General features: G+C 44.2%; 1 protein-coding gene across 7 annotated transcripts in view; it reads left to right on the forward strand.

The window, feature by feature from the left end:
• LCP1 (lymphocyte cytosolic protein 1) overlaps nt 1–23,841 on the forward strand; it is a 59,729-nt gene that overhangs the window by 21,729 nt on the left and 14,159 nt on the right. For 6 of the 7 annotated variants that reach the window (XR_014819465.1, XR_014819466.1, XR_014819467.1 and 3 more), the window contains exons 2-13: nt 113–200; nt 841–1,004; nt 1,437–1,566; nt 4,626–4,758; nt 6,854–6,935; nt 8,992–9,157; nt 11,575–11,717; nt 14,392–14,487; nt 17,062–17,257; nt 20,024–20,102; nt 20,665–20,779; nt 21,690–21,823. Coding sequence is in view for 1 of the 7 variants with exons in the window: in XM_001929138.6 (XP_001929173.1) it covers nt 137–200; nt 841–1,004; nt 1,437–1,566; nt 4,626–4,758; nt 6,854–6,935; nt 8,992–9,157; nt 11,575–11,717; nt 14,392–14,487; nt 17,062–17,257; nt 20,024–20,102; nt 20,665–20,779; nt 21,690–21,823 (1,502 nt within the window). In the remaining 6 variants the exon portion in view is untranslated. Of the gene's footprint in view, nt 1–112; nt 201–840; nt 1,005–1,436; nt 1,567–4,625; nt 4,759–6,853; nt 6,936–8,991; nt 9,158–11,574; nt 11,718–14,391; nt 14,488–17,061; nt 17,258–20,023; nt 20,103–20,664; nt 20,780–21,689; nt 22,883–23,841 lie in introns of all 7 variants that reach the window. The other variant, XR_014819469.1, reaches the window with a different exon arrangement.

Below are 23,841 nucleotides of genomic sequence, written 5' to 3' on the forward strand. Positions count from 1 at the left end.
TCATGAGGGATGGAAAGGAGTATTTCTCCACCTAGTCAGTGGGAAGTGCTTCTCAGTGTGGAATTTTGAGAAGATGCTTAAGTCACTCCTTATGTTGCCCCCTCCCCCGCAGATCTGTTGCCGAAAGCAATAAAAAATGGCCAGAGGATCCGTATCCGATGAAGAAATGATGGAGCTCAGAGAAGCTTTTGCCAAAGTTGGTGAGTAGCCCTGATAGCTCAAGCCACACAATTTTCTTCTTTTTTAGTAGCTTCAGGACAGATTCAGTGAAATGGTAAGCTGAGCAAAATGGGAAAGGGACGGGGAACCCTGTGTGATGTGGGTTAGAGGAGCTGGGGAAACATCTTTTTGAGAGCTGTGCTTCAAAATATTGTACTTTGCGTAGCTTTCAAAAGTAAGTCTCTTATTCGTATTTTTTCAAAATCGTTCTTTCTGCATCAAAACACGGAATATGAACCCTTGCTCACCTCCAGCTTTTCCTGGAAATGGCCTCTAAGTCTCATCTTTCGTAGCTTGTCTGCTTCCTTTGGTTTCCTTTGCTTACGCTCCTGTACTTTTTCGTACTCTCTGGCTTTAAGCCTGTGATTTATTTTCCCATCTGCTTCTAGAAGAGCCTCTTCAGATTCTGTTGTCAGAACCTCTGTTTTGAAATTAGGATGTTGGAAGTGATGCTAATGCCGTATCCAGTAGCAACGGGCCCCTTGGGAGATTCTGACTCTGCAAGGGGGTCGGGCCATGCCCCCTGCGCGGCCGCCTCCCCTGCCCCCCAGCCCTCTCCTCCCTCTCTCCCTGTTGTGACCCGAATTGCCCTGAACCTCCAACTCCTCATTTGCCTTGCAGACACCGATGGCAATGGATACATCAGCTGTAATGAGCTGAATGACTTGTTCAAGGCTGCCTGCTTGCCTCTGCCTGGGTACAGGGTGAGAGAAATCACAGAAAATCTGATGGCTACAGGTGACCTGGACCGGGATGGGAGGATCAGCTTTGACGAGTTTATCAAGGTGAGGACAACACAGAATCCGAGGAGATGTGTCTGAAATGTGGAAGTTCAGTTTCAAAAATGGCCACAAATATGGGAGTTCCCATCGTGGCTCAGTGGTTAACGGATCCAACTAGCATCCATGAGGACTCGGGTTTGATCCCTGGCCTTGCTCAGTGGGTTAAGGATCTGGCATTGCCGTGAGCTGTGGTGTAGGTCGCAGACGCAGCTCAGATCCCGAGTTGCTCTGGTTGTGGTGTAGGCTGGCGGCTGCAGCTCCGAATGGAGCCCTAGCCTGGGAAGCTCCATGTGCCACGGGTGTGGCCCTAAAAGACAAAAAAAAAAAAAAAAAAAAATCTACAAATACGTCTCATCCTCCTGGCTTCAACCTTACTTATTCTTTCCTTCTTTTTGATCACCTTCGGGTTTCTAAAGATCTATTTTGCTTTTGCAGGTTTTTCATGGCCTGAAAAGCACAGAAGTTGCCAAGACCTTTAGAAAAGCAATCAACAAGAAGGAAGGGATTTGTGCCATCGGGGGCACTTCAGAGCAGTCTAGTGTTGGCACCCAACACTCCTACTCAGGTAGGTGTACCCACCAGTGCGTGGAGGCGGAGGTGTGGGGGGACGTGGAGGTGGCGAGAGTGTTCGGAGGCGCTGAGGGGAGAGCACGGGTAATAATGCCACGGGATCCGTGTCTTCTGGAGTTACAGCTTCCAGACCCAGTATTCACGCCTAAGGGGGGCAAAGAAAGACACACGGTAACGTGAGTTTATTGACGATTGCCTGTTTTCTGATGCATAAGTTGGCCAGCAGTTCTGGCTCTGGGTAGAGGTCAATACCAAATAATCACATCAGCATTTAAAAAAAAAAAATCCATTAAAGGCTGCCGACGTGCCTTTGTAAATCTTCTGGACAAAATGAGCTATGCAGGCTCCTACCTCCAGGCTTCATGATTCTTCTCCACGCCTGCTGAGTGGTCCCAAACAATTGTGTTTTCATCGATTTAGAGGAACATTGTATGTTTATTCCGAAGGCTGCCATCCAACAGCCCTCATGGAATCTTCTAGTAGCCCAGACAGTACAGGAAGCCAGTAATCGCCAAACAGAGGTCTTCAGAACATTGGTTGATCTTTAAGCAGCTCATGGTTGAGTACCATCTATAATTGCAGAGACCCAGTTCAGCCTTTTCTTCATAAATACAGAAATTTTCACAGCCTTTTGCTGGGTGAATGTGCACCGGGAATCTTCAAAACAGTAAATGCTGTACAGTGTTTCCCAAACGTTTGTGACTCAGGATTCTTTTGAGAGAGAGACGCTTGTTGTCAGTAACACCCAATTTGGGAAACACAGTGCCGGGTTGTAAGGCAGGACTTGAAACTTTATTAAAATTTCTAGAATCAACTTCTGACAGCTTTACGGATAGGAAAGAAAAACCGCGTCATAATTGAGTTTATTTCATTGCCATTTCATTCTTTTTTTTTTTTTTTTTTTTTTTGTCTTTTTGCCATTTCTTGGGCCGCTTGCACGGCATATGGAGGTTCCCAGGCTAGGGGTCTAATCGGAGCTGTAGCTGCCGGCCTGCACCAGAGCCACAGCAACGCGGGATCCGAGCTGGGTCTGCAACCTACACCACAGCTCACGGCAACGCTGGATCATTAACCCCCTGAGCAAGGGGCAGGGATCGAACCCACAACCTCATGGTTCCTAGTCGGATTCGTTAACCACTGCGCCACGACGGGAACTCCTGCCATTTCATTCTATAGGGTCTCCCCCACTATTGACAAGTAGAGCCTTTCACACACTGAAATGGCATGAAGGGAAGAAGCCATTCCCTTAGGATACACAGAATAAATCGAGATAAAGCACAGATGCTCACAGACACAGGTCAAAACTATGGCAGCTGGACGCCGAGATGCTGAGTGAAGCATTGAGGCGCTCGTGCGGTGCCACTGTCACTGCTGGGGGTGCCTACTGCCTCTGTAAGGGCTCCCTGAAAAAGAAACACTGAGCGCTCTTCTTACTTTTAACCTTTTTTTTTTTCATAAAAGCAAAAATCCCCCTCGGGTTTCTTTTGGTGAGTGAAAACAAGCACTGATGTAGGACTTTTGTAAAAAGCAAAGTGACATAAAGAAAACTTTCAGGAGTTCCCAGAGTGTCTCAGTGGTAGTGAACCTGACTAGTGTCTGTGAGGACTCAGGTTCGATCCCTAGCCTCGCTCAGTGGGTTAAGGATCCAGGGTTGCTGTAAGCTCTAGTGTAGGTCAGTGAAGTGGCTCAGATCCTTTGTTGCTGTGGCTGTGGTGTTGGTCGGCAGCCACAGCTCTGATTCGACCCCTAGCCTGGGAACTTCCATATGCTGGGGGCATAGCGCTAAAAAGACAAAAAAAAAAGTTTGAAAAAGCAGGGGATATCTGTAATGGTAGGCAGAAGCTCAGAGATATTGCAAAAATTGACCGGGATCTTTCCACATTTAAATCAGCATGGCTAAAGATAGAACTCTGACTTTTATCCTCTAAGCATGAGACCCCATTCATATTTATATTGTATATAAATATAAATAAAAAAATTTTTTTTTGTCTTTTTGCCTTTTTCTAGGGCCGCTCCTGTGGCATATGGAGGTTCCCAGGCTAGGGGTCTAATCGGAGCTATAGCCACCGGCCTACACCACGGCAACGCAGGATCCAAGCCACGTCTGCAGCCTATACCACAGCTCATGGCAACATCGGAACCCACTGAGCAAGGCCAGGGATCGAACCCGCAACCTCATGGTTCCTAGTCAGATTCGTTAACCACTGAGCCACAACAGGAACACCTAAAAATTTTAAATATTTTTGTATGTTGTCGACTGAAAAAAAAAAATGCACAGCGTGAGAGCTGCAAGGGAAGTTTTATTTGGGGTAACATGAGAACTAGAGCCTGGGGGACAGCATTTTGGATAGCGCTGAGAAATCTCTCGCAGGAAGTGGGGGGAGGTCCGTGTACATGGGGTTTTGGTGAAGGGGGAGGTCCACGCAGTCAGGCGCACATTTTGCAGAAGGTGGCTGCTGGTCTCTTGAAGGTTGCTCTGGTCACGAGGAGCAGACATTGGTCACCACGAAGGGTTTTAGTGCTTTTCTAGATACAAGGAGATGCGAGAATTGGACTCATAAGATCTCTTCCTGAAAATATCTAATTATCTGAAGACCTGTTCTGCCAGTACTCCCAGAGCACAGAGTGCCTCGATTCTGATCTCCGTGCCTGGCGCTCCTTTCAGGGGCGTTGAGAGTCAGCAGGTGCAGTGGCTCCTGGTTTAATCCTGGTAGAAGCAGATGGCAGGTGCCAGCCTCTAGTTGGTGATATTTACATATGTAAAAGACAGCTATGTATCTATTTGCTTCAAAATATAACATGGTTGCATAATAGAGCCTCTAAATCTGCTTGCTGTCTATATGTTTTGTGACCTGAAGTGAACTGAGATTCTGTGCCTGTTTGCCAAAGCACTGGAGATGTTTGAATGTCAGTAAACATGAGATGCTAGGATAATGGACTGGATTAACCTCGCAGTATCTCACCTAGGCATGAGAATCTAAGATCCCCGTGTGTGATTTTCTTCACGTCGCATTTTCACTTTGCAAAGAAGTCATTCTAATCATTTACTTGCAGAGGAAGAGAAGTATGCCTTTGTCAACTGGATAAACAAAGCCCTGGAAAATGACCCCGACTGTCGGCACGTCATCCCCATGGATCCAAACACCAACGATCTCTTCAGTGCCGTTGGAGACGGCATCGTCCTTTGGTAAATAGCATCAGCTTCTCGGCTTCCAAAGATTTCCCTAGAATTGTCTGGAATGCCAACCCTTCACTGTGTTTATCTTTTGGCTCACTTCCTTCGGAGCTCAGCTGGATCTGAAATGCTTCTCTGGACTTTCACCTGGCAGGTTGAGGAGAGCAAGCTGGTTGCAGGAACAGCTTGTAATGAGAAATGAAAAACTGCTGTCGCTTGGGTGGAGGGGAGGGCTGCACGATCCAGAGACAAACATGAATGTAGCCATATAGTAACACAAGGGCAAAAGCGGTTATTTTTGGAATACATGCTTCATCTGAGCATAGCCCACCAAGAGAATACATGTTGGAGTTTTTTGGGGGTGGTTTTGTTTTTTGTTTTTTGTTTTGGTTTTGCTTTTTTTAGCGCCACACTCATGGCATAGGGAAGTTCCCAGGCTACGGGAAGAATCAGAGCCGCAGCTACCAGCTTACGCCACAGCCATGGCACCTGTGGGATCCAAGCTGCCTCTGTGACCCACACCACAGCTCACGGCAACGCCGGATCCTTAACCCACTGAGTGAGGCCAGGGATCGAACCTGCAACCTCATGGATACTAGTTGGATTCATTTCCGCTGCGCCACAGCGGGAACTACCAAGAGAATACACATCGTTGAATGGATAACAGTGGCATGCCAAGTGAAGCAACCCAATGCAGGTCCTTAAGCAAAGGGACTTTTGGGGGGTTGCTCAGATGCTGAGGGTGCCTGGAAAAGGAGGCAAGTATTCTCTCCACGGGAGGCCTCTCAACACAGTTGATCAGTAGGGGATGTTGTCTCGAAACGTGCTTCTGTGCCTCTTGCTTCAGCAACCACTCTCCTGTCACTGCAGGACACCCTGTGGGTGAGGAGGCTTGAAAAGCGCAATCTCAGGTGGCCTCAGGAGTTGAAGGATGAATGGATAGGACTTTGAGCCCTTGTTCTTCTGCTCTGACCAGAGCACTTCCACTTTTGTACTTTATTTAGTAGGGTTCACCATGAGATTTCTTTTTTTAAAAAGTTCAGTAGTGGAGTTCCCGTCATGGCGCAGCGGAAATGAATCTGACTAGGAACCATGAGGTTGCGGGTTCAATCCCTGTCCTTGATCGGTGGGTTAAGGATCCGGCGTTGCCATGAGCTGTGGGGTAGGTTGTAGACATGGCTCAGATCTGGCGTGGCTGTGGTGTAGGCTGGCAGCTGTAGCTCTGATTGGACCCCTAGTCTGGGAACCTCCATATGCTGCGGGTGCAGCCCTTAAAAGACACACACACACACAAATTTAACAGTTAGAAAAAGACATCAAAAACCTAGCTTACTGGACCAGGTTCTGACTCTCTAGGTTGGCACCCAGTGCACTCCCAGGGCTTCCCTCAGCCTCTTTCTAGTTTCACCTCCCCAGCCCCCTGCAATTCAGGCACAGAGCCCAGGGTACTGGTGGAGAGTCGTGTGGGTGACTGGGCCCATCAGCAGCCACACTCCCTCTTCCCCAGGCGTGCCCTGCTTACAGCTTGCAACTCTGGCTTTGCCTTTTATTGTCCTTTTTAAGAATGTCCTACCCCAGAGTTCCCACTGTGGCTCAGCCGGTTAAGGACCCCATGTTGTCTGTGTGAGGGTATGGGTTCGATCCCTGGCCTTGCTCAGTGGGCTAAGGATCTGGCGTTGCCACAAGCTGCAGCGTAGGTCGTAGAGTCGGCTCAGGTCCAGCATTGCCACAGCTGGGCGTAGGTCACAGCTGCAGCTCTGATTCAACCCCTGAGTGGAATATTCCATATGCTATGGGAGTGGCTGATAAAAAGGAAAAAAAAAAAGGAATACCCTTCCCCACCCCCTCCTCCTGCACAAATCCATTTGTGAGAGAATGAAGTCAGACCCTTATTCCCTGCCTCAGTGTATTCATGTCACCTCAAGGAACATGAACCTTTCCCGCGGAGAGTTTGAATCTCGCCAAAATCGCATAACTGACTTTATATCTGTACCCTGGGTAGCACGGATAACATTGCTGTCTTCTTGGCTTGTGGCATTGCTAGAATTTAAATTCAATTCACGAGGCTCTTTTAGTTGGAAACGTGCTTTCTTTGTGTCTCTTGCAGTAAAATGATCAACTTATCAGTGCCAGACACAATTGACGAAAGAACCATCAACAAGAAGAAACTCACCCCTTTCACCATCCAGGTAGGTCTCCCCTGTCTTCCCTCAGTATAGGATTGTGCTTAAAAGAAATGAGCCTCCTAACTGCTAAATTATTCCCCAAACCCAGGCTTTGGGCTGGTGATTTGTCATGACTTTATTTTTTAAAGAAATTTTTTGGTCTTTTTAGGGCCACACATTCGGCACATGGAAGCTCCTAGGCTAGGGGTGAAATCGGAGCTGCAGGTGCCAGCTCACACCACAGCCACAGCAATGCAGGATCTGAGCCATGTCTGCGACCTACACCACAGCTCACAGCAATGCCGGATCCTTAACCCACTGAGCGAGGCCAGGGATAGAACCTGCAACCTCATGGATACTTGTCGGATTTGTTTCCACTGCGCCACGACGGGAACTCCCTTGATTTTGCCTTTTATTAATACAGTGAGGGTGGAGGTGGGGCTGGGGAAGGTTAGTGAATATTAGTACTTGGGGTAATCTTTGCTTCTCTTTGTTTCAGCCAATTACGAGTAAAATCTACATTGGCTAAAGTTTTAACTCAGACCTTCCCTGGCCATTTATCTTTGAGCTGATGCCAAATACACAGCATTTTATCTGAAAAGATTAGCCTTTCTAAGAAGTGAGGGGGTGAAAAACGGGAAGTGCTCTGGCAGCCTTCGCTGTGGTCTTGGCTGCAGCCCCCAATGTGATAAATAGAACTTGCTTTTAGGCCTTCAATTTGTTGATTAACTGGAACCAGGACCAGTTGCATTTCTGTGTTGTGTCCCAGTGTTTTAACATTATTGCAATCTTCTTGCTCAAAAACCACGTCTCACTTCTTAAAATCATGAACAATATATTATGTCCTGTTTGGATTTAAGCATGCCTTTGTTCTTAAAAAATAGAAGCGGCGATCAAAGCAAGAACCATGATTAAATGTATAGGAAGGTACTTACTGTCATTCTTAATCTTGCTGTTAAATTTTAATCTTGGCCGTAAGTGGACACAGTATTTTTCACTTGTCATTTGAGCTCTATACTATGGCCAAAAGCCACTTCTCTTCTGGTAGCACTCTTCCGGACTCGCTGGTGGCCGGCGTTTTATTTTGTTTTTAATTTATCATAAAACAAGTTCTCTGTATCTTTACCTCTGGTGTCTCCTCCTTTGTGGACCCAGGAATAATAGCACTGTTGACGCTCGAGCACCTTGGTGTCGGGGTGTCAACCCTCTGTTCAGTTGGAAATCTGTATATAATTTCCAGTCCGCCTTTTCTAGATGTGGTCCCTCCATAATTACAGCGCTGAGCCCACAGAATCAGCCAACCATGGGTTATGTGGTATTGTAGTATTTACTCTTGAAAAAAAACCCAAACAAACCTACCTGTAAGTGGATCCGTGTTATTCAAGGGGCAACTGTATAAAGACCCTAGACTGGAAATTTCAGACCCCATTCCATCTGGGTATGCGTTACATACATTGTTACTAGCTATAAGAACATGCAGTTGGTAGTGTGTGCATAGGTGTGTGTGTGTGTGTGTGTGTATGTGTGTGTGTGTGTACTCAATGTCCCTAGATATTTTGAATACGCAATGAAGTATCCTAGGAAAAACCATTCCTTTTCTAGGAATTTTATTTGTATCTGTTTCATTCCTTCAGTATCCAATCTGAAAGTCAAAACACGATGTGTTACTCCTTTGTGACCCTGATTGACATCCAGCAGTTGTGTTATTGATGCTAGCCATAATAAGACAATGACTGCCTTCAAGGGTGTCCAAGGTCATTGCTGGCTGATGGAGATGCTGAGTGTGACGCCTCCATCACAGAGTGATGTGGAGAAGAAGACTCACTCGTTTCATCTTGACCAGGATGAACCTTCAGCTTGGGGTTCTGGCTTGACTTGACTAGACACTGCCTGAGCCCAGGATCTGGGTTACTGGATTTTTCTCTCTTTTCTTTTTTTCAGTGTTAAAATCTCATGAAGACAGTGCCTCTAGACCTAGGAACATTCCAGAAACAAAGCATTGTTGCTTACTGCCAATCCATGGTGATCATTTGGCATCTGCAAAGTCATGAACCCAACTTGCATGCTTTTTCTCCTGCAGGAGAATTTGAACTTGGCTCTGAACTCTGCTTCAGCCATTGGGTGCCACGTGGTTAATATCGGGGCTGAAGACCTAAAGGAAGGGAAGCCTTACCTGGTCCTGGGACTGTTGTGGCAGGTCATCAAGATTGGGTTGTTTGCCGACATTGAGCTCAGCAGAAATGAAGGTACGAGCAGAGCCTCAGACGTACGACTGGCGTGGTTTTTGTTAATGCGTGTGTTGAGGGCTGTAGGAAGAAGATGTCAGATGTTGTCAAGTTCAGAATCCTCAGTTTGTGAAAACTAGCATCGTATCCAATCCATTGTATTATGGGTTCTATCTACAGAGCCCAGACTTTTTTTTTTTTTTTTTTTTAATGACAGAGCAAAAGCTTTTTAAGACCACAGACTAATGATAATGGTTGTTTAGAACCTGTATCTCAGTCTAGCTGTCTGGGACTCCAACCTCAAGAGCTTTTCTGAGTTCACTTTGGCTTTAGACACTTTGTAACAAATTAGACCATTTTTAAACTTGTATTTTACCAAGCCACTCACCATTTTTAAACTTGTATTTTACCAAGCCACTCACTATCACTCTCTGATAGTATCAGAGAGGAGAAACTTGGTCTTTTTCTTACTAAGATTATAGGAAGTTACTTAACATTTCAGAGTTCTCAACTAAACATTGTAGTTGTCAATCTTATTCCTTATCTGCTGTCAGTAGCCTAAGCATTCAGGCTGTTCTTTTTTCTAAGCATTCAGCCTGTTCTTTTCTTTTTTAATCTTACTGGTAAGATTTTTCATTGTTCTCTTTTCTTTTTTGTTGAAGTATAGTGGACTTATAATCTTGTGTTAATTTGCTGTATAGCAAAGTGATTCAGTTACACCTGTATATATTCTTTTCGTATTCTTTTCCACTACGGTTTATCGTGGGATATTGAATACAGTTCCTTTTGCTATAGAGTATGACCTTGTTGTTTATTCATCCTATGTATGATAGTTTGTCTCTGCTAACCCCAGACTCCAAATCCTTCCCCCTCCCCCACATTGCCTCTGCCTTGGCACTACAAGTCTGCTCTCTATGTGAGTCTGTTTCTCTTTCATAGATAAGTTCATATGTGTCATATTTTAGATTCCACATATAAGTGATATCATATGTTATTTGTTTTTCTCTTTCTGACTTACTTCACTTAGTATGATATTCTCTAGTCACATCCATGTTTCTGCAAATGGCATTTTTTGTTCTTTTTATGGCTGAGTAGTATTCCATTGTACATATGTGTCTTCTTTATCCATTCCTCTGTTGATGGACATTTAGGTTGTTTCCCCATCTTAGCTATTGGGACTAGTGAAATTCAGCTTGTTCTTTAGACAGCAGTAGACACCTTGATAAACATCATACAAAACAAACTGTTACCTTTCATTTTTCCTGTGTAGGTCTTACTAATATAAAATCTATAGCCAAATTCTAACCTTTGTTTAAATATCCATTTTATTTATATGTCCAAGTCAAAACAATCAGTGAGGAATCCCGGGGTACCATTTTATTTATTTATTTGTCTTTTTTGGGGGGCCACACCTGCAGTATATGGAGGTTCTTAGGATAGGGGTTGAATTGGAGCTGTAGCTGTCAGCCTACACCACAGCTGCACGAGTGCAAGATCTGAGCCGCATCTTTGACCTACACCACAGCTCATGGCAACACGGGATCCCTGACCCACTGAACAAGGCCAGGGATTGAAACTGCGTCCTCATGAATACTAGTTAGATTTGCTTCCGCTGAGCCACGGTGGGAACTCCCTGGGGGTACCGTTTTAAAACCATGATATTAAACAGTACATAAAGAAGAAAAAAACAAATAGGGAGCTTAGAACCCACGAGAAAAAATATTGATTTGCAAATAATGATCTCAGCTAAATTTAAACCTTCTAGCTGAGCAAAAAATACTTCATTCCTCTTGGAAACATAGAGGAAAGAGGTGATTATACTTTTTGAGATGCTATAATTATGCAGGTAAGCATTTGAAATATAAAACATCTGTGGGAATAAACAAGAGGACACAGTCATTATTACAAAATTAATCTCTTAAAAGCAAAAATGTTGTCATATCTTGCCGTTAAAAAGAAACAATGTTTTTTCTCAGCATGCAGTGGCCTGATGTGGGATCTCAGTTCCCAGACCAGGGATTGAACCTGGGCTGCAGTGCTGAAGTGTCAAATCCCAAACACTAGACCACCAGGGAGCTCCCTTGTTGTCAAATCTTGACATGGGGTCTGATGGACCCCGCAGAGCGTCCTGAGTTGATAGTCGTGGTTATTTTGGTGGCTCTGCCCTATATTCTTAGGCATAGTTGTGACACTCATTGGTGCCTTGTCCTCACCACCTGAAAAATGGGGATGATAAGCTCGTAATATCTTACACTTCTTTTTAGGGAATAATAAAAAAGTGTTTATTCCACAGGAAAGGCCATAAGTCCCTTTAGCCCTGAGAGATATCCTTTCTATCTTTGACTTCTTAGCAGAACTCAATTTAGGTTATAACGAATCCCCCCCCCCCGCCCAAAAGCCCCTGTATTTATTTTTCTTTGAATTTGGTGCTTCTTCAGCTCTGGCTGCTCTTTTGAGAGAAGGGGAGAGCCTGGAGGATTTGATGAAACTCTCCCCCGAGGAGCTCCTGCTGAGATGGGCTAATTACCACCTGGAAAACGCAGGCTGCAACAAAATCAACAACTTCAGCAGCGACATCAAGGTAGGAGGAGTGTCGTTTGACTGGGGATAGGAGACCAAGATATGGGCCTCATCTCTTTGGAGGTTTGGGGGTTAGGTAGAGGGGCTGGTGCTGCACGGAGCCCTTGCTGTCCTCCAGTCCCTGTGCAGCTCCAGCACTGGGCCATGTGCGGCTCTGTCCAGGGTCCTAGCGACTGCACAGCATCCAAGGGAGATGGGTGTCCCTTGAAGTTTCAGCTTCAGGACATAGAGGGATGAGGGGAGATGGAAAAAGGGCAAGAGATAAGACAGATTTTCAGATAAAGAGGGTCTGTGTGTCTTTCCGATTTTATCAATGGGAGCAGCAGATGGGGAGTCCTTTAAAAGAATTAAACCAAGGTTACTCTTCTAATTGTACGGATCATCGCAAACAGAGTGAACTGCTTTCCACCTGTAGACACTCGTTTAATCCTCACAACAAAAGCTTCCAGATCAGGATTGTTATTTTCTCATTTTGCAGATAAGGAAACTGAGGTAAAGAGAAGGGAGAGAATTGAAGTAACGTGGTCAAGGTCACATAGCCGGGGAATGGGGTCAGGCCAGTTGACCTCGGGGCCTCACATACTCGACTACCATACACGCTGCTCCTCTAAAACAACTCGTGAATTTCTTGAAAGCTTTACCAGAATAATGTTTAAAAGAGAAGGATTCTGGAATCCTTACGCAATGAGAATTAACCCCAGAAAATGGAGAAGATACCATTAGCCCTACAGCAGCGATCCAAAGGGAGACAGGCTGAGAGAAGCAGGCACTGTGGTTTTCAAGTCTGTGACAGGTTCCATGTCAAGGTGAAGGGAACAGCTTGTGGCATTGGTGACTGATGGAATGAGATAGAAAGAGCTTAAGGAACAGGAAGGGCCGTCAGGCCCCAGTAGGAAAGGGTGGGAGCGGCTAGGATGCAACATGAGAAAAACATTCAGTCTCCACTTTCTCAAAGGTTAAGGACATTTTCTCCAAAGAGGAAGAATCAGGAAAGGTCACAGGACTCACCAAGCGGCAAGCCAGGCTTGTTACTCTTGGAGTGACAGCTGCCCCCACTTCTGTGGACTCAGTGGCTTTTAGCACTCAAGGTCTACTGGGCACAGTGCCCATTGGAGTGAAGCTCCTGGATGCAAAGTCCTCCACTCCTTCAGATGTATGCTAATAAGGCCAGGTACATTTTTTCTACCTACACAGCTCTCACTGGATATCAACCTTCTTCCAGCACCACCAGCCAAACTGGGAGTTAGTTACCAGGAGCTGGACAGCGTGATCTCCCTTTGTGCTCAACAGTTTAGCTCTGCAATTCCTTCAGCCAAAACTCTCCAACTTTGCAGACAAAATTAGGATGCTTGATCTGAGCCATAAACTTCCCTTGATTTCCTATCACGGAAAGGCTGTGTTCTTTAGAATAATAACCATCTTGGACTTAAGCGCTCAGACCTGGCAAGCTGAGCACTGATACAGTGGCTGTGCCTGTTCTCAGGGAAGAAGAGCTGCATCCCCACCAAGGTCAGGGCTGGGACGTGTAAGTCTGAGCACCTAGCACATAGAGAAATGCCCTTGAATCACACCAAGTCAGTGAAGGAGGGGAGAGCATCTGAAACTGAGTGAGAAAGGCTTCTCAGGGTCTGGTGAAATGAGATGACTCTTAGCAGAGCTGAGCAGATGGGACATGGGGTGGGCAGATTTTATTCCTGACAAACACCTGCATGGGACTTTCACTGACTTCAAAATAGCTATAGTGAAAAGGAAGAGAAGGGGGCGGTGGAGAGAAGAGGTGACAGCCGGTTTCCCGTATACCGCACCCATGGCGGGTGCCCTCTCTTCTCATCTTTCTGCTGTCACAAGGGTGAGCCAACCTCTGCTCTCGCTGACCTCTACCCAGTTTTAAAAGATAAACAGGGCAACAGCTGATTGTTCAGTCTTTAAGAGAAATTAAGGTATTTTTAAATGATTTAACTAAACTTCCTGAAAATCTGTATACTTTCATTGAAAGAAAATAAATTTATAAATTTAAGACTGTGACTCAGAGAATTTTTGGTCCATAAGCCTATTTCCAGAATCTAAGAAAACAGAATTCAGTGTCTGTATCCACTCTGCGATAACTAAATTTAAGCACTCTTTCTAGCTTCTTGATACACATTAAGTGCACTTATCTTAATGTTTCTCCCTTTATATAAAGACTGTGAATGCTTCAATTTTCTGTCTTTGAAATCCTTTTCTTTTGCTGATTGTCCATTTAAATGTATTTTTAAACTCTGCTTTAAACTTCTGCCTCCTTTTTCTGTCACTTTTTTTTTAAACTTTAGCTGACTGACTTCTACAGCAATATAAAGGTATATATATTTTCCTGTGTATATTTAATACATATATATACAAGTTATTTTTCTTTCTTAAGGACAACAGAATACTGTTTGCTTCTTTGGGTTGCCTTTTATGTATGTCCTGTATTTTTAACTATTATATTCCTTTTAAAAAGAAAGGCAGATATCATAGGTAGAGAGACAAAGAGAAAATTCAAACTGGTGCATGTTTCCAGCTTTGTTAATTAAGTTGCATCCTTGAATGGTAGTTGGATAAGAAATGAAATATGTTTGCTGGGGGGAAGTGATTGTCGTGCTAAGTATGTAATTAGCTGTGCCATTTTGAAAGTGTAATTTCCTCGTTTCTCACAGGACTCGAAAGCTTATTACCACCTGCTTGAGCAGGTGGCTCCCAAAGGCGACGAAGAAGGCATTCCTGCTGTTGTGATTGACATGTCAGGACTGAGGGTAAGGCCACGCCCCGGGTTTGTTTAGATGCCATATTTCCTCTGCATCAGCATCTCCATGGACCCACGTGTCCTGGCTCCAGAGCGCCTTGTGTGGACATATCTGCTTAGCGCCCTGTGCTGTTATTAAAGACTCTTAACAGTGGTGGGTAGTAAGTGTGGAAAATGGAATCTGGAAATCAACATTAAGAAAAGAAGGAAACTGACACTAATTAAATGCCATGCATCATCAGAGGCACAGCTGCCCATGTCCCATCAGAGGCTCTACAGCACCCAGAAGGATTATTTTTCCATTTTTAGGTGGCTGAATATTGTTTCTGGAAATAGATGGGATGTTTACACACAGAAATAAGTTTCCACTGTCTTGATGAAAAAGCTGAGACTCAGAGGGGTTTATGTCCAAGACTGTAGGACCGATGATCAGAAGTTATATGAGCCAAGCCTGAGGCTCTTTGCTCTGTTAATAATAAGAAAAGGAAACCCCACTTACTGATTCTCCGCATGTGCCAGGTACTGTGCTGGGCACGTGGCTTGTACTGACTGCCCTTAATCCTCGCAAATATCACTAAAGTGTTAGTAACTCTGTTCGTAGTTGAGAAGATTGAAGGTCAAAGACGTTCGTAATTAATCACCTCATGGCCACAGAGCCAGTGCGTGGCATAGTGAGGAAGTAGCCAAGGATGGCTCCAGACTCCATGCCCATGCGGCCCTGCCTCGCCTCACCACTGAGGCTGGTGTCTGGTGGGGAGACTCAAAAAAACAGTGGGCACAGCCTGGGTCTGGTTAAAACTGCAGTCTTGCCAACACTTTAATATCGATCTAGAGAAGTTGCCTTACACGTTCTGTGCCGCGTCTCACATCATTAGAGTTAAATCCAATGTGTTCATTTTAAAGTTAACTCATTTCTGAATGAGAAGAAAAGCTCACGAAATAGATAATGTATAAATGTATTCTCTAATACAGCATCATATTAAGAAATAATTCCAAGATGCATTAGGAGTTTGGAACTAACATTTACATGCTACAATATATATAAAATAGATAACCCACAAGGACCAACTGTATCGCACAGGGAACTACACTCAATATCTTGTAATAACTTGGAAGAGACTGTATCTCTGAATCACTTTGCTATATACCTGAAACTAATGTAACAGTATATATTTTATAAAAACTATGAAAAAGTAATTAAAACATGTTTTTGAAAAAGAATCTTAAAAAAGAAATAATTATAATTTTAATAAGGTCTATTGTCTAAATTGTGGGTTTCATAGACTTTTCAGAGCGTTAAAGAGCAGTCGACCATATTTCCACAAAACTTTAGTCTTCTAGGAGTAGCCCTTGTGGCTTAGCAGGTTATACACCTAGCTAGTATCCATGAGGATGCAGGTTTGATTTCTGGCCTGTATCAGTGGGTTAAGGATCTGGCATTGCTGTGAGCTGTGGTGTAGGTCACAGAGGCAGCTGGGATCTGGCGTGGCTGTGGCTGTGGTGTAGACCTGCAGCTGCAGCTCCGATTCCACCCCTAGCCTGGGAACCTGCGTATGTCTGCAGGTGTGACCCTGAAAATGAAAAAAGGAAAGCAAAACAAAACAAAACACCACCACCGCCAACAAGAAACTTTAGTCTTCTAATAAGAGTCTGCTTACAAATGGCTAGAAATTCTCTAGAACTGTTTGAATAGACTTCGAGTGTGTTACGTAAGTGATCCTCAATCTGACCACATCTCCAAAGGCCAGGTTGATATTATATATTTGCCAGTGACTCTATGTAGCTTAAATTTATTTGGTCTGCACTGTAAGTGCACCAGCTCAGTGTGGGAAAGGCAGCTAAAGTAATCAGTTCTTGTTGGCAGGTGTAAACGCCTTTGATGCACTGAAAACAGGAATATAATTGATTACCTAAATGAACATTGTTTGTGAAATCTCTGCAAGAAGATAACATTTAAAAAGGACACTAATGGTTGAAAATAATTAAGATGAACTTAAGTGATAAAACTGTAGAACCTCCTGAGTCTCTTTGAAAACAAGACAACCAGCCATTCATCGGCAATAGTTCTGTGCTGTGCAGAGATGGGCGCGGGGCTCAGTGACTTAACTTTGGAGATTCCTTTTACTTGGGACTTTCTGGTTTGGGTTCAGGCAAATACAAGTATAACTTGCTGTTATTATGCGTCTCTCCGAGGTTGAATTCGAACGGTTTCTGTAAGATGCCCGCTTCTTTTCTTTTTTCGTCTTTTTGCCTTTTCTTGGGCCGCTCCCGCGGCATGTGGAGGTTCCCAGGCTAGGGGTCGAATCAAAGCTGTAGTTACCAGCCTACACCACAGTCACAGCAACTCGGGATCCGAGCCGCATCTGCAGCCTACACCACAGCTCACGGCAACGCCGGATCCTTAACCCACTGAGCGAGGCCAGGGATCGAACCCGCAACCTCATGGTTCCTCGTCGGTTTCATTAACCACTGCGCCACGACGGGAACTCCGTGGATCCCCATTTCTTTTTCACGTTATTCCCGTCCACTTTGTGCTTGAGGAGCCACGGCCCAGCCTTGACATGTTGGTCCTTTTTCCTTGCAGGAGAAGGATGACATCCAGAGGGCAGAGTGCATGCTGCAGCAGGCAGAGAGGCTGGGTTGCCGGCAGTTTGTCACAGCCACCGATGTGGTCCGAGGGAACCCCAAGTTGAACTTGGCTTTTATTGCCAACCTCTTCAACAGATACCCCGCCCTGCACAAACCAGAGAACCAAGACATCGACTGGGGGGCTCTTGAAGGTAACTGGAAACTAGTTGCTTAAATGTTTGGAAAAGCGTGTGCAGGTCTTCGAAGTCACCTCCTAAGCAAATACAAGCCCCTCACATGGAAGATTTGCAAACAGGTCGTCAGTGTGCTGGAACATAATAAAGAGAATTAATAGATTAATCAAGTCAATTACAACCAAGCAGGAATAATCAAATACATTATATCACATCCATTATACATAGGCTTCATCCATTATTAGAATTAAATGTTTTAGGGAAGACAGTGCATTTAATTATCGGATGAAATAAATCCTGAGTTCCAAAAACCTAATTTATGTACTTAATGGACTGAGTGTTAATTCCCAGAGGCAAGAAATTGCAGCCACTCATCATCTAGAAATGATATTTAACTTATGATAAGAAGTGCTTACTGAGGTGTTTGTTTTGTTTCTTTGACTTGGCTAATGGGGGCCACAAAATACTATTTTGAAGCAGATTCCCTGGTAGTTTCATTTGGGGGCTTTATGCCCTAAGGCCAGACAAAAATCACACAGCTTTAGGTCAAATTCTAACAGTAATAGTGCCAGAGATATTCACTTTTCTTTCATCATAAATCAGTCCCAATACTGAGACAGAAAAATCAATACAAAGGTAATAATATATATCACCAATGAAAGGAAATCCACATTTAAAAAATTGGTTGATCTTTTTTTGCACTGCCTTATTCTAGCTGGAAACACAATCTGTGTTTCAGCACGGCTGCATTTGTATCATTTGAAAAATGGCCATCAGGAGTCTGTGCATTTTTTTTAAAATTTTTTTCTTGTCCTTTTTATTTTTTTAGTTTTTTTTAGGGTCACACTTGCAGCATGTGGAAGTTCCCAGGCTAGGGGTCGAATTGGATCTGCAGCTGCCAGCCTATACCACAGCCACAGCAACTTGAGATCCAAGCCATGTGTGCAACCTACACCACAGCTCATGGCAATGCTGGATCCCTAAGCCACTGAGTAGGGCTGGGGATCGAACCCGCTTCCTCATGGATTCTAGTCGGGTTTGTTACTGCTGAGACACACGGGAACTCTGAGTCTGTGTATTCTGGTAACTACTGAATACATGTATCAAGCCTCTAATCACCCCATTCCAGCTGCCTCTAGAATGTCCCCTTTTGGGTCCTTCCCTATCCCTTGAAATTCACTATGTAACAGAAGAGAATCGATCATTTTCCCCTCCGCCATCTCATCTACTCTCCTTTAGAAATTCTCCCTTTCCATTAATCATCCAACATTTTTTTTTCTTCCGTCACCCAAACCCTGGTTTCACTTTGACATCTTCCTCTCCATCACCCCTAAAGCTCTTGAATCAGCAAACACGGATAATTCTTCTTGCAGAATGACTTTTAGATTGTCCTTTTTCCTTGCTGCTCTTCCGGACCCTTATTAAAATATACACCAGCTATTTCCACAGGTATTGGGGACCTAGTCCTCCATCCATCAAGCCCTTGAATGTGCCCATGTGCCAGTGTCAAACACTGTCTCCTCCGCGTGTTTCATGTAAATGCATATTGGGAGTTCCCGTCGTGGCTCAGTGGTTAACGAATCCGACCAGGAACCATGAGGTTGTGGGTTCCATCCCTGGCCTTGCTCAGTGGGTTGGGGATCTGGTGTTGCCGTGAGCTGTGGTGTAGGTTGCAGACGCGGCTCAGATCCCGTGTTGCTGTGGCTGTGGTGTAGGCCGGTGGCTACAGCTCTGATTCGACCCCTAGCCTGGGAACCTCCATATGCCACAGGAGCGGCCCAAGAAATGGCAAAAAAAAAATGCATATTGCCTTTCAGTAATTCTGCACACTGCTGCCAGGCACATCACCGTACTGCTTCCATTATAGCCCTGCCTTGCTCAAGAATTTATTATGGTAATAAAAAAAGAACCCATGATGACTGTCATTGTACAATGTGTCAACTAAAATCTGCTCCCTGGCATCCAAAAATCCCTGACCCTGGTTCCAGCTATGGGACAGTCTTACCTCTCTGGACCATACAACACGGATCCCTAAAAATCAGTTCCTACTGGTTTTAATACAGACCCTGCCTCCTGCTCCTTTCGTGTTCATAGTCACACTCTACGTCCTACTCCCACTCCTTGTTTACACCCCCAAATCCTCTCCTCTTTCCTTTTTACTCCCCAGAGTTTACTAGCCCTAGACGGTAAAGCTCAAATTCCGCTCCCTCCAAATTGAGCCCATATAATTCTCTCTGTAAACTCAAATACAATTATAGGGAGTTCCCTGGTGGTCTAGTGGTTAGAACTAAGTGCTTTCACCGCCGTTGCCCGGGGTTCAATCCTGGTCTGAGAACTGAGATCCCACATCAAGCCTCTACACACACCATGGCCAAAAAAAATCCCGCAAAACAAAACAAAATCAAATACAAATCTATCTACGTCATATGTTATCCCTCCAGCCTCTGTGATCCCTCTTTGATGCCTAAAAGACTTGTTTTTCCAGAAAGAAGGTCAGCCTTTGAGGGCCAACTCTGAACAGGAACCCCCCCCCCCCCCCCCCCCGCCGCACGCCACAGAATCTTGCACACTGTTAATAGGTGCTATGGAAATACTTGTTGAATTGAAATGGGCAACAAAATTAACACAGAATAACAACTGCCATCCAAATCCCTTAGGGTTTATTGTTTTCATTCTACTTTTCAGTGTTTTTTTTTTTTTTAATACCTCTTTAGTGAAACTTTGATCATCAAAAAAGGTGTATTTTCTGGATGCCTGAAAGATAACTTGTCTTCATTCATTTAGGTGAGACGAGAGAGGAGCGGACGTTCAGAAACTGGATGAACTCCTTGGGTGTTAACCCTCGAGTCAATCACTTGTACAGGTGAGACTACGGGAGGGGCGGCTCATCCTTAATATGAGGTACCAAGACCTGGAAGGATCCCCAAGACTTCAGATACCACTCGGGTGGGCAGTTCCTTTCACAAAAGGCATCGACCTCTGTGCGCAGGGAAATGCCAATCTGAGCTGCAGATGGTGAGAAACTCAGCTGCCATAGGCACCACCCTTCCTGTGTGTCTAGTCCAAAATCATAACCCGGCCGCAAAAGGCCCTATGGACTCCACACTGTAAACCCAAGACCCGCTCACAAGGAGGCCAGACAGTCAATGTTGAGTCCATTTAAGCCATTCGTTAGAGCCATATTTCTTTTCCTGGAGACAGCATATGTCTGCTGGAAGGGCCTAGGTGGGGGAGACCTCCAGTAAGTTCCCTCCCTCTCCCTGAGTCGGAATTTCTTCACCTCTAAAGATGGAGTTACTGATACCAGTGTTGCCAGGTTGCTGGGAGTGTTGCTGGGGCTGCTACAGAGAGAAGTGCCGGGCCCACTGCAGGCCCTTCGTGAACGTTGGGTATCTGAGCCTCGTTTTGTGTGTGTGTTTGTGCAGTGACTTATCAGACGCCCTGGTCATCTTCCAGCTCTATGAAAAGATTAAAGTCCCTGTTGATTGGAACAGAGTAAACAAACCACCATACCCCAAACTGGGGGGCAACATGAAGAAGGTAAACAGTGGCTCCTCTGATGTTCTGGGCGGCGGCTGGATCATCAGCCTGCAAGAGCCCCGGGAATACTTTCTCAGGAGGCCAGACAGGGGGAAGAAATGTTTATTCAGGGATTAAATTATGGTGCAGCCCTCAGGAACCTGAAGGGGTTTATCAACGTGAGCTCGGTATCTCAGTTGATTACTTATTTATAGCTCCATGCTGGCTGTCTTTAAACATTCTGATGTAAAATCCTCGTTAAGATAATTAGAGCAAACAGAGCTGCGGGCTGCTTTTCTCCCAGCAAGATCCTCATTCTAATTTTCTAAAGAACTGAAGCCTTGTACCAACAGGTTGGCGTGTTTAAGTAGCTCGTCTCCCGACAAGGCGGTGGGGACACATTGTTTTGTCAACACAGCCGTGGGGTTGGCATGAACATTTCCCACCATGCCTTGTCTCTGTGACCCAGTGATCCGTGTGTCACAGCCTTGGGAACACCCGTTCCACATGTCAGCCCACTGTGTGCACACAGGATGGAGCATCCAGATTTTTCCATGTCCATCTCTCTGACTATTTGTCATAGTATGACCATCTCAACTATTTCAGGCTATTATAGACAGGTTCCTGAGTATAGCTCTCTAGTTACACAGTATGATGTAGCCGTGAAAGTGGTCATAATAATGCTACTTTGGTTTTGGCACCATGAATATTATTTTGGTGGGAGTGAGTGGTTCCATTTAAGAAAAGATGGAAAATTATCTGACTGATTTAGAATCCTAGAACTGCAGCATTCTAGGCAAGACTTGAGAGATCATTTGATCTGACCTCATTATTGCATTTGGTGTCTTTCTTTGTATTATCTTATTTTCTCTGGTGGTTATCACCATAGAGATGAGGACAGTAGATTGTTTTCCTCCCTGTTTACTAACAGCTTGAGAATTGTAACTACGCAGTGGAACTGGGGAAGAATCAGGCTAAGTTCTCCCTGGTTGGCATTGGTGGACAAGATCTCAACGAAGGAAACCGCACCTTAACACTGGCCTTGGTCTGGCAGCTGATGAGAAGGTAATGCAATGGCATTTTTTGGGGGAATGTACTATTTAATCTAGAAAAATATTGGCAAATTTCAGGAATGTGATTTAATCCCATAAAACTATATCTGAAGCTAAACTTAAAACCAAAGAAATGTTTGGGGGGGGTGTTTCCTATATGTGTGTCCCCCCCCCCCTTCAGTTCTATCAGTTTTGTTTCAGGCACCTGGCAACTCTGTTCATCAGTGTTTTCGATTGTTATGTCCTCTTAATGAATCACCCTTTCTTGTTATGCCTTATAATATTCTTTTCTCTGAAACCTATTTTTCCTGATGTTAATAAAGCCACTCCAGCTTATGGGTTAGGTTTAGCATGGCCCAACTTTTTTTCATCCTTTGACTTTTAGCTGGTTTGTGTAAATACAGTCACTTATCTTTTAAAGAGATTTTCAAAATAAGGAGGTAAATATGTTATATTTACCTACGTATTTATCATTTCAGGTGCTTGTTTCCCTGGTGTAGATCCAAATTTCCATCTTATGTCATTTACCGTCTACTTGATATATTTCTAGAAGTGCAGGTCATTGGCGAGGAACTATTGCAGCTTCTGTATGTCTGAGAAAGTATTTCATTTTCATTTTTGAAAGGTGTTGGATCTGAGTATAGAATTCTAGGTTGGTCGTTTTTCCTTTCAGTGTTCTGAAGATAGTGTTCACTGTCTTCCGGCTTGCATTGTTTCCAAGGATAAATCTGTTGTCATTCGTATATTTGTTCCTCTGTATTAATATGTCTTTGTCCCTCTGGCTTCTTTTAAGATTTTCTCATGATCATTCATTTTAAGTCATTTAATTACGATGTGCTTTGGTATTTCTTGTGCTTGAGGTTTGTCAAGCCTCTTGAATCTCTGGGTTTATGGTTTTCATCAAATTTGGAAAAAGTTGGGTCTTCATTTTCCCAACTGTGACTTCTGTACCCACCCATGCTAGTTTTAGGGGGACTCTGGGTACACGTATATTTGGTCATTTGAAGTTGTCCTAGAATTCACTGATGCTGTAATCATCCTTTTCCTTTATGTTACCTTTTTTCCTTTCTCTGTTTCGTTTGGGGTAATTTCTGTTGCCATGTCTTAAACTCACGACTCCCTTCTCCTGCAGTGTCTACCATTGATTCCATTTGGTGTGTGTGCATATATGTATATGTATGTGTGTATATACTTGTATATACACTATATATACACGTGTGTGTGTATGTATATATTTAATCTTAGGTGTTACAGTTTTCATGTACAGAAATTTGATTTGAATCTTTTTGTCATTTCCCATATCTCTTTCCTTATTAACCTTCTTGAACATATGGAATGTAATTATAATAACTGTTCATTCTGGGTCTGTTTGTATTAACTTATTTTTCTCCTCATTATGGGTCACATTTTCCTGCTTCTTTGCAGGCCTACTAATTTTTCATTGTATGTGAGGCATTGTTCTTTAATAGAGAGCTTTAAGTACCTTTTAGAGCCAAATATAAACTTGATTCATGTGAGAGCTGTGTGTCCATATTTTTAAGCAAAGGTAGAATATAAGATATACAAATAGAAAATAGGGAGTTTCCGTCATGGCGCAGTGGTTAACGAATCCGACTAGGAACCATGAGGTTGCGGGTTCGGTCCCTGCCCTTGCTCAGTGGGTTAACGATCCGGCGTTGCCGTGAGCTGTGGTGTAGGTCGCAGATGCGGCTCGGATCCCGAGTTGCTGTGGCTCTGGCGTAGGCCGGTGGCTACAGCTCCGATTCAACCCCTAGCCTGGGAACCTCCATATGCCGCGGGAGTGGCCCAAAGAAATAGCAAAAAGACAAAAAATAAATAAATAAATTAAATAAATTGTAAGAAAAAATAAACTTTTTTGGTGCAAAAGCATGAGGCTGGGAAGAATTTTAGATAGCCAATCTGTCAGCATAAAATAGCTTCCTTTTACATGCTCTGCCTTTCCCCCTATACTGATAGCTCTGACCAGGCAGAAGTCTTTCCCGTCCTTAATTAGAACCTATGTTAGGGGGA

Source organism: Sus scrofa, chromosome 11 (genome assembly GCF_054392235.1).
Source record: "Sus scrofa isolate SSC_HxYL_T2T_F1_AM1 chromosome 11, Sscrofa_HxYL_maternal_Yorkshire_Landrace_v2.0, whole genome shotgun sequence".
In the NCBI taxonomy this organism is placed as follows: domain Eukaryota; kingdom Metazoa; phylum Chordata; class Mammalia; order Artiodactyla; family Suidae; genus Sus; species Sus scrofa.